The sequence below is a fragment of the Octopus sinensis genome, linkage group LG2, assembly GCF_006345805.1.
Source record: "Octopus sinensis linkage group LG2, ASM634580v1, whole genome shotgun sequence".
NCBI classification, from domain to species: domain Eukaryota; kingdom Metazoa; phylum Mollusca; class Cephalopoda; order Octopoda; family Octopodidae; genus Octopus; species Octopus sinensis.
In genome coordinates, this window is record NC_042998.1 from 43009291 (window position 1) to 43019114 (window position 9824).

At 35.5% G+C, this 9824-nt stretch overlaps 1 protein-coding gene across 2 annotated transcripts in view; it reads left to right on the forward strand.

Annotated features, from left to right (window-relative positions):
* Positions 1 to 954: 954 nt before the first annotated feature.
* LOC115232456 overlaps positions 955 to 9824 on the forward strand; it is a 51034-nt gene continuing 42164 nt past the window's right edge. The window contains exon 1 of one of the 2 annotated variants that reach the window (XM_036512721.1): positions 955 to 1644. In XM_036512721.1, coding sequence (XP_036368614.1) covers positions 1291 to 1644 — 354 coding nt within the window. In that variant the 5' untranslated portion in view covers positions 955 to 1290. The remainder of the gene's footprint in view (positions 1645 to 9824) is intronic. The other variant, XM_029802337.2, reaches the window with a different exon arrangement.

Below are 9824 nucleotides of genomic sequence, written 5' to 3' on the forward strand. Positions count from 1 at the left end.
ATTTAGTAGATATATGATTAAAAGCTTGCCGGCCATGATCAACTCGCCCTTTTTGTTATTGTTATTATTATTTTTTAAGCACTAAGTACCCCAATCTACCTTACCGAAGGCGGAGAAGCTTTGTTAGAAGGAGATTTAACTGATACTTTTCGCATGCAAGTTAACCAACAGAAATTTATAAAAGTTTTATAAAGTGATCTATGTATTTTTTTTAATGATCTATATTGTTTTGAAGATACTTTCAATATCTTATATTTCAAAATGTTAATACAAAACATCACAAAAACGTTTTAAATTGAGGTAATTTGTATATTTCAAATATCAAACAGGTTCACCTTAGATACCATATAACATATAGGTAGATTTAGAAGGGGTGTGGCACAAAATGCTTTTGCAGTAGGTAGCTATGCATTGAGTTCAGTTCGCAAGGTGATAAATTAATTATACTGATTGCAATTCAAATGATTACAATCTCTCTTCAAATTTTTGGTCATATGCTAAATAAAATCAAATCAATATTAATTTTAATTAATGACATACACGTTGAAAACTTGTTTAAATCCTCGTGATGTATAATTCCCACCACCTGCTACCTATTGAAGAAAGAAATGAAGAAAACCGTTGTAAATCATTCTCGAAAAAGCCCCAACAATGGAAGAGTTCATTGAATGAACAAAAGGTAAGCTTGCGTACAAGGTTGAATTAGATTTTTTTTTTTTTTGTGTGTGCAAATAAAATAAAATTAAGAGAAAGGAGAAAAAAAAAAGGATATTTGGTAATTTCCCTGATTTTAAACTGAAAGATTCAGAGTGCATCTATCAAACATGTTACATTAAAAAATTTCCACCTAGGAAGACTAGTTCGCCTCTCAGGTTATTAAAGGAGGGGTAGGTTGTATTATTAAATAAAACCGTGCCTCTGCATATATATATATATATATACACGTAAGCTTACACACATACACAACGTATACACATGCACGCACACTCAATAACACACACCCCCAAACTACTATAGTCATCGCTTCTCATACTAAATACGCTACATGGTCACTCACGTTCAGAGCTGAATGGTAGTGGATGACAAACTTCTAATGCAGTCTTTGGCTGCTTGGCATTATCATTAAAGCTGAAGTGAAACTCGCAACCTGCATTCTGTCGCGTTTGTTGATTTTGAATCGGAAAAACCAACCTGTTGTGATTTAGCTAGTTCGGAAATTCTTACGGACGAAATCGTAATTGAATTTATTCCACCTCCTATTGTTATTACCGAGCAACAGAGAAAAAAAGGATGCATCATATACAACAACTGTGTCTTTTAATGACAATTTGGTCAGCGAGTGTGGTGATGGCCGAAAGCTTTAAACGGTCACTTACTGCCCGTCATCATCATCATCACCATCATCACCAACATCAGCAACAACAGCAACAACAAAATTTACCGGTTGTGTTCGCTGTCGCCGATAGAAAAAATGAAGTGAAACCCGATCATTACGATGGAGTCCAATTGTTGTCAGTGCATGAGAAGGACCCTTTATCCTCTGCTGACGGCCAAGAGAACAAAGAAGAGAAAGATGATATCATAACAAGTAGAAGCAGTTTAAAGAAGAACTTGTCCCCTAGTCAACCTGTTAGGGAGCTGAAGGTATGTTACTTTTAATATATTTTTCTAAGAACGGCTTGAACGTCGCAGAATCTCGTGCTCTTCCTATATCCAAAATCCTAATTGAAGTTTGTAACATTTTGAACAGATAATCATTTTTGCGTGATCGGACAAGATCTAAAAAAAAAAAAAAAAAAAAAAGCAAGCACGCTAGTAAACTATGGGTAAACTATGTGGATAAATGACGGGATGGTCACGGCTAGAGCGCCTTAGGTTTGATCTTAGGTTTGCTGAATAAAGGCTGACCTGGAGCTAAGCTACGACACGATATTAAACGTATTAATCGAATTGTCATTAGGATAAACATGTGATATTGGCAATACAATGATGGTAATATAAAAAAAAAAAAATTAGCGTGAAGTCTTGGACATTTATTATTTTTTAAAATCATTAGTTATCTTTTGAGATTTTTTTCAATGTATATCCCTAAAAGATATTTTACAGTGCGTGTTTATAAAGAGAGTATGTATACAGGGTATGTTTGGCTGTAGTTGTCATGCGAAATTTATATAAACCTTTATGCATTAGTTTATTGCTTTTCGATGGTTTATCAACAATCTATTAAACTCGGTGTATGTGTAAAAGTGCATCTTTTTTTCTATGAATCCATTCATCATAAATTATTTACTATTCATATTGTTAAGGCACCGTTTATTCTTTCACTCAGTTATTCATTCAATCTGTGTTTTGTTTTTATTATTTCTTTCACTTTTGCGATGATAATAATCTTGTGCCTTCTTTCTTCTCTTTATCCTTATATCTAGCTTCTTCTGCCAGCCTCTATTAGTTGTTGCCATCTATTCCGATTGCTAGTGAGAAATGCATGAATGCTACAACATGTCATTTCTGCCCTCCTCAACTATCCGAGGTCTTATGTTTATGCCAGAAATCAATATTATCTTTATATTTCGGGTGGGGTGGAAGAAGAAGAAGATGTAATCACGAGGAACACAATTTCTTCTAGTTAACGTGTCAAATGCCGGAAAATTCCATCCCATACACCCCACCGCACGCTGCGAAAATCTGCTGTAGACGATTAATCAATAGGCTATGCTCCAGCTCCATGAAAAACTGGCTGGACTATCCATTTTTATCTTATGATCGTTTTGCTTCTGTTTCTGTTACTCTTTCTCTGTTCAACATGTAATAGTAGAACAATCTGCTTTATTCGAATCATAGCATCAGTAGCTGCGGTGTTGTTAGGGGTGGTGCCTATTAGGATGCGAGCCAGAGGACTTAAGAAGCAATGAACGTTTCACTTATCGTATCTAATTTTTTTCCAGTTGGAGAAGACTAAATTCTGAGAATAAAGTTAATAAATAAAGTAATAGAATAAGTACAATTCTTTTAAAACGAGTAAAACTGTTTTATTGTTCCTTTTTCATTATGGAAATAATGGAAGGGAAATAAAAGTTGCAGTTGATAAAATTTCAGGCTTAAGTTTTAAGATGAAGGTTAAAAAAAAATGTTAATTTTTGTCATATCATCGTTATCGTTGCTTTATTTCTGTCACATTCTCATTATTTTTATTTATATTTTCTACCATGCAAGCAGAACTTGCTACACTACAAATCATATATAGTTGAATGGCCTTCCTAACATGAAACTTTCTAAAATTGTATCAAGTAATTTTTTTTTTATTTCATAAATTTTTATTTTCTACCAGATACTAAGTTGGATAAATTTAAACGGTCCACACTCAATATCAGTCGTCCCTGTTCATCAAAGAATTATTTGTAGATTTTTGTTGTTCTATGGTATGTCTAGCCATAGATTTTATTTTCCATACCAGAATGAAAATAAACTTGTAGTGGCCTGTAAGATTTAGCAAGATTTTAATGAACAGAAAAGAAAATATATAGTAGCTTGTTCTGCTCTGAAGAAAAGAAATATTTTGTGATTTAAATAGAGCCTTTCAAGAATATTCTCCACAACGTACCTGTCACTTCTAATTCCCATTAACTTTTAGCATTTAGCATTTTCTTTATTGTTATATGCAGATATCATTTAGTTAATTAATCACCAAGTGTCATCTGAAGGATTATATTAATTAGCTACTTTCTTAACTCCTGTCTTGTAGCTAATCAGATAAAATCTTTACAGCTGAGGGTTCTACTAAATCTGATAACTGATATGCAGCTTTGATATGCTTTATCAAATTTCCTCGCCTTTAATAAATTAACAAATAGCAACTTCAAATGTATCATCATCATCATCATCGTTTAACGTCCGTTTTCCATGCTAGCATAGGCTGGACGGTTTGACCTGGGTCTGGGAAGCCAGGAGGCTGCACCAGGCTCCAGTCTGATCTGGCAGTGTTTCTACAGCTGGATGCCCTTCCTAACGCCAACCACTCCGTGAGTGTAGTGGGTGCTTTTTACGTGCCACCGGTACAGGTGCCAGGGGAGGCTGGCAACGGCCATGGTCGGTTGGTGCTTTTTAAGTGCCACCAGCACGGGTATCACAACTACAATTTCCATTTGATTTTTATTTTGATGTTGATGTACTTGACTCAATAGGTCTCTTCAAGCACAGCAGGTCGCCCAAGTGCCAAATGCATATTAAACAAAAATTCATATTGGAAGATAAACTGATTTCTGTTCAAATCTACATACAGGTAAATAATACCTGGACACTGGATGTTGACAGTGACTTGAAAGCCTATACTTAGCCCAAGTTTCATGGTATCAAACAGAAAAGATAAATCTTCTCATAAAAAAGAAACCATTACAAAATGATAAACATTAGCAGATGATCTGAGATATTTTTAACAGTTAAATGATCTGAAGACAGAACAAAATTTTCTGCTCAGAAACATATAAAAATATCTGCAAGATTTGAACTCATAAATCATGTGTAGTAGTGTCCACCTTCAGTAGGCTGGCTAAAGAATTAATGGTTCACATTTTGATGCTAGTGTGGTGCTGTGTCTTTGGTACTGTGTGGTGTTGGTTAGGACACTTGGCTTTCAATGCTTCAGTACATATAGTCGTGCAATAGAGAAATTAAGCTTTTTGCTGTTAGGGAAATGATAGTTTTGTAAACCTGTAGTTTTCAACTGAAATCATATTATGCTCAAAACTGTTAAAACTTGTAAGGGACTGCTCTCTTGTCAAAGTGAAAATGACTCAGCTCGTTAGGCTTCAAAATGGATATTCAATAGTGATTATTTGATATAACTACAGCCATGGGTGATCTTTTGATATAGATATACAAAATGTCTGACTATGAAATGAAAGTGAGAGGTACTTGGTGTTTTGCCAAATTCTGAATAACTCTTAATGAATTATTAGTAAAAAAATTGTTGGTTACAATCCAGAGACTGAAAGAAAATGATTAGGTAGATTAGTAACATCAACTCCAATAGATAAATATTGTAAATACATTATCTTTGTGCACATGATGCCAGCTGATCAGCTGATCTCTTGTAGATGTATAGTGAGAAAAGATTTTGTAAAGTTCCATTTATTGCTCAATATTTATTTTTCATGTCACTTCATGTACCTACAATGGTATATTTATGTATATATATCATGATTTCAATTTCATTTTATTGCTGGTTTTCATAAGGGGTTCATTATTTTCAGCAGATAAAAACATTTTCTTTCAGTTTCATTTAATTCACTCTAATGTTGGCTATTTAAATATACTTTATATCAAAAGGTCACAGTCAAGTGATAAGCTATTGGACAAACCAGCTCATAATAACTGGAAAAAAGAAAATGGCCCCACCCCAGAATCCATTAAACTGGTTGTGGTCTGTGGTGGAAAAAATTATGCAAATTATTGTGATTTGCAATTCCTAATATGAATAAGTTTGCTTGGCAGAGTTGTCAGATGAGTTCCATAAAATGTACCACACAATTTTTAGATGTTTGAAAGTAGCCCTGATTGAAAATTTTGCAAGAAAAATGTTAAAAGTTATATCTAAGGATTGCCTATAAGTTGGTTCCAATTTATTTAGTTCAGAGGTTCTCGACTGGAGTTCATATGGCCCTTGGTGGTCCATATAAAATTTTCTTGTTAAAATTTATGTACAATAAATTGGTTATATTTTTACAATACTCAAAATAGTTTAGCAATTTTTTTTATACAATTCATTATAACAATTAATGATAAAAATGCAATAGGCTTTTTTTAAATGTCAAATGGCTATAAGGGTCCACCCCATTAAAATAGGAATCAGAGGGGTCCATAGGCAAAAAATGGTTGAGAACCACTGATTTAATTTAATTTAACATGATATTTTAGATTAAAATTTTAAAAAAGTTGGCTAAATTAATTTCAGACATTTTATTTTGGCACAAGGCCAGAAATTTTGAGGGAGGAGTTAAGTTGACTACATCTAATTATATATATATTCTGTACTGTGGAGGTGCAATGGCCCAGTGGTTAGGGCAGCGGATTCATGGCCGTAGGTTCGTGGTTTCGATTCTCAGACCAGGTGTTGTAAGTGTTTATTGAGCGAAACACCTAAAGCTCCACGAGGCTTCGGAAGTGGGTGGCAAACCCTGCTGTACTCTTTCACCACTGTTTCTTCCTGTTTCTGTTGTACCTGTATTTCGAAGGGTCAGCCTTGTCACACTCTGTGTCATGCTGAATCTCCCTGAGAACTACGTTAAGGGTACACGTGTCTGTGGAGTGATCAGTCACTTACACATTCATTTCACAAGCAGGCTGTTTCATGAACCCTTGTTGTCGTAACTGATGGAGTGCCACAATATCCTTTACTGTTTTACTTATTTCAGTCAGTTAACTGTGGCCATGCTGGAATACTGCCTTGAAGGATTTTAGTTGAACAAATCGATCCCAGGACTTATTTTTTTAAGCCTAGTACTTATTCTATTGGTCTCTTTTGCTGAACTGATAAAGTATGGCGATGTAAACCCACCAAAACTGATTGTGACTGGTAGTGGGTGAAGACAAATGCAGACACACACACACACACACACACACACACACACACACACACACATACGTCAGGGTTCTTTTAGTTTTTGTCTATGCATGTGAGTATTCGTGTGTACTCTTGTCTTGACGTTGTGATGATTGCAAATGAGCATCATTTGCATATTCTCAACATTATTCATTTCCTGGCTTCCTTGAAAAACAGGCCTGGCAATGAGGAAATATTACCTTACTTGGAAGGGTATCTGGCCATAGAAAATCTGCTTCAAAATTTCTGTCTGACCTATGCAAACATGAAAAAGTGTATGTTAAAACAACGATGATAATACCAGTACGAAGCCCTGAAAAATAATGTTATCCACAGCTTTATACCCCAGTTTGGCAATTCTGTTTGTATAGCATAGAAAAAGCAAAATCTGATGTTTGTTGCTATCTCTTTATCTGAGAGAGAGAGAGGACGGAAATAATTTACAAACCAATAAAAACAATTTTTCTCTCCCTGTCTCAGATGAAAGAACAGCCTGGAAATGTCACATCACTTTACTTTCCAAAGCATGCAAACATCCATATTCATAATACTTCTGCTGATAGATTGTGAGTTAAAAATCTACTGCAATCACTCTGTTCTTTCTATATTGTCATAATAGTCATCATTTGCTTAGCACCAGGTCAATCATATCTGTAATCAAATGTATTCCATCTATTACCATTCTGTTTGGGTTTTTTTTATCAATCTTTTTTAAACAATCAATTTAAGACCTCATATAATGTATCCCCTCTGGCATAGAGTAATTTAGAACTACATCATACAATGTGTTTTAACTCCTTATTTTTAACCATTTGTTATTCTACCCTCACACACTCTCCCTTCTCCTGACCCTCTGCCTGTGTTCTCTCTTATGCTCACTTTCCTGTACCCTGGGAGTTCACTCTAGAACTCTATCAGTATCATCTTTATCTCTTTTCCAACTACTCCCACCCACTCCTATACAATGACTGAAAGCCATGTGTCTCCTCTATAGCAAGACACCTATGTTTGTCCCTCTATCATACTTTAGCCTTTTACCATGCTTTAGCCTTTTATCACTTGGCATAAAGCCATCCCACTACAGCCAGAATACTCCCACTCCTACTCCCAACACTTCATTGTGAGAGCTTTTACCTTCTTCCTTATTCTTTTTCTGTCTTTCAAGTTACTTGACAATTTCACAAGTGCCAGAAGAGCAAATAAAGCACCCAGTACACAATGTAAAATTGTTAGCATTAGGAAGGATGAGTAATAGTAAGAGCCTAGGGTTGTGAGAGAGAGAGAGAGTCAGAGAGTGGTAATTCAGGGCTACTTCACATTGCATATGGGTGGATGGGGCAGATGCAAGGTGCCTGAAAGAGAGATAAAGAGGTAGCATGTCCAAAAACCTCCTGAATAAGAGAGAGAGCATGGTGATAGAAAAACCAGGAAAGATGAGTAAAGGCTAAAAGAGTGAAGGGAAGAGAGAGAGAGAGAGAGAGAGAGAGAGTAAGTAATGGATAGAAATCATGAGTGTAAGTGCTCAGAAGTAAATAGGGGATGAAGTTTGTCAGCAGTGAACAGGAGGGGTAGTTGACACTAAATGTAAATAGATGTTGAGGCAGGGAGTTATGGTAAGAAGGAAGGGTGAATATCAAGTGACTCAGTGAGTAGTTCAGAAAGTATGATGATATATAAGAGAAATAAAGAATAGCACAAGTTTATATTGTATGTTGGTTTCACCATTATAGTTGTTTGGAACCCTGCAATAAATGTTCCAAGTAAATTTTGACACTCAATCACAATAGATCATCAGGTTCTTTTCTGTTGTTCTTTTGCCTTATTCAGTCACTGGACTGTGGTCAGGCCAAAGCGCTGACCTGAAGGGCTTAGTCAATCAGAATGACCCCAGTACTTATTTTTAAGTTTAGTATTGGTTTTTTGCTGACCACTATTTTTTTCTTTTTTTGGAAGGGTGACATAAACAAGTGAGTACCAGTTAACAAGTGGTAGCATATGAACATGAATACTTACACACACAAATATAATGGTGATGATGATCATCATTTATAAAGTCAATTTTTTTCCATGCTTCCATGGCATAGGTCAGATGAAATTTGCTAAAGTAGATTTTCTACAACCAGATGCTCTTCCTGTCAACAACTCTCACTTATTTTGATGTAACCTACTATTTCACCACCTAATCCCTTGAACACAACCAACACAAAGAAGTGGACACGCCTTCATGGAGGATTGCAAAATGAATGACACCACTTGTACGACAATGATGTTTGTTTTACACATACATAAATTTATCTAGGTTTGGCTTCCTTTCTCTTACTGTATACCAAATTCATTCACTAGGTTTTGGAGCTGTAGTATAACATACCTGCCCTAGGTGCCATGCTGTAGGACTACACAGCAATTTATGTCATCTTGTTTCAGTCTTTGGAGCTCCACCTTGAAGGGTTTCAGTCAAAGAAATTGACCTCAGTAGTTATTTTAAGCTTGGTACTTATTCTATTGGTTTCTTTTTTGCCAAATCACCAAGTTATGGAGATGTAAACAAACCAACACCAATTGTCAAGCCATGATAGGGGGTCAGATATGAATACAAAGGCATACAAATGTATGTGTGTGTGTATATATATATATCATCATCATCATCGTTTAACGTCCGCTTTCCATGCTAGCATGGGTTGGACGATTTGACTGAGGTCTGGCAAACCAGACTCCAATCTGATCTGGCAGAGTTTCTACAGCTGGATGCCCTTCCTAATGCCAACCACTCTGAGAGTGTATATATATTTATATATACTATTATTAATAGCATTCTAGACAAAATGCTTAGCAGTATTTCGTCTGCCATTAGGTTTTGAGTTTGAATTCTGCCAAGGTTGGCTCTGCAACAGTTATGTACTGGGGTCAATGTAATCGACTTAATACCTTCCCCCAAAATTTGAGGTCTTGTGTTTCCAGTAGAAAGGATTATTATTATTCAGTAGTCTTATTTTTATCACGTGCTTTCACTTCACTACTGAGTGCAGCTCTGTGTGCCTTGATTATGTGCTGTGGTTTGTTGTGGTGCTCTTATTGTTACTGTATTGAAAGTGTTTTACGTAGGATGTGTTTGGTGCCTAGTAGTGCTATTTTCTGATTATTATTATTATCATTATTATTATTAATAGCACACTGAGCAAAATGCTTAGCAGCATTTTGCCTGCCTTTACATTCTGAGTTCAAATTC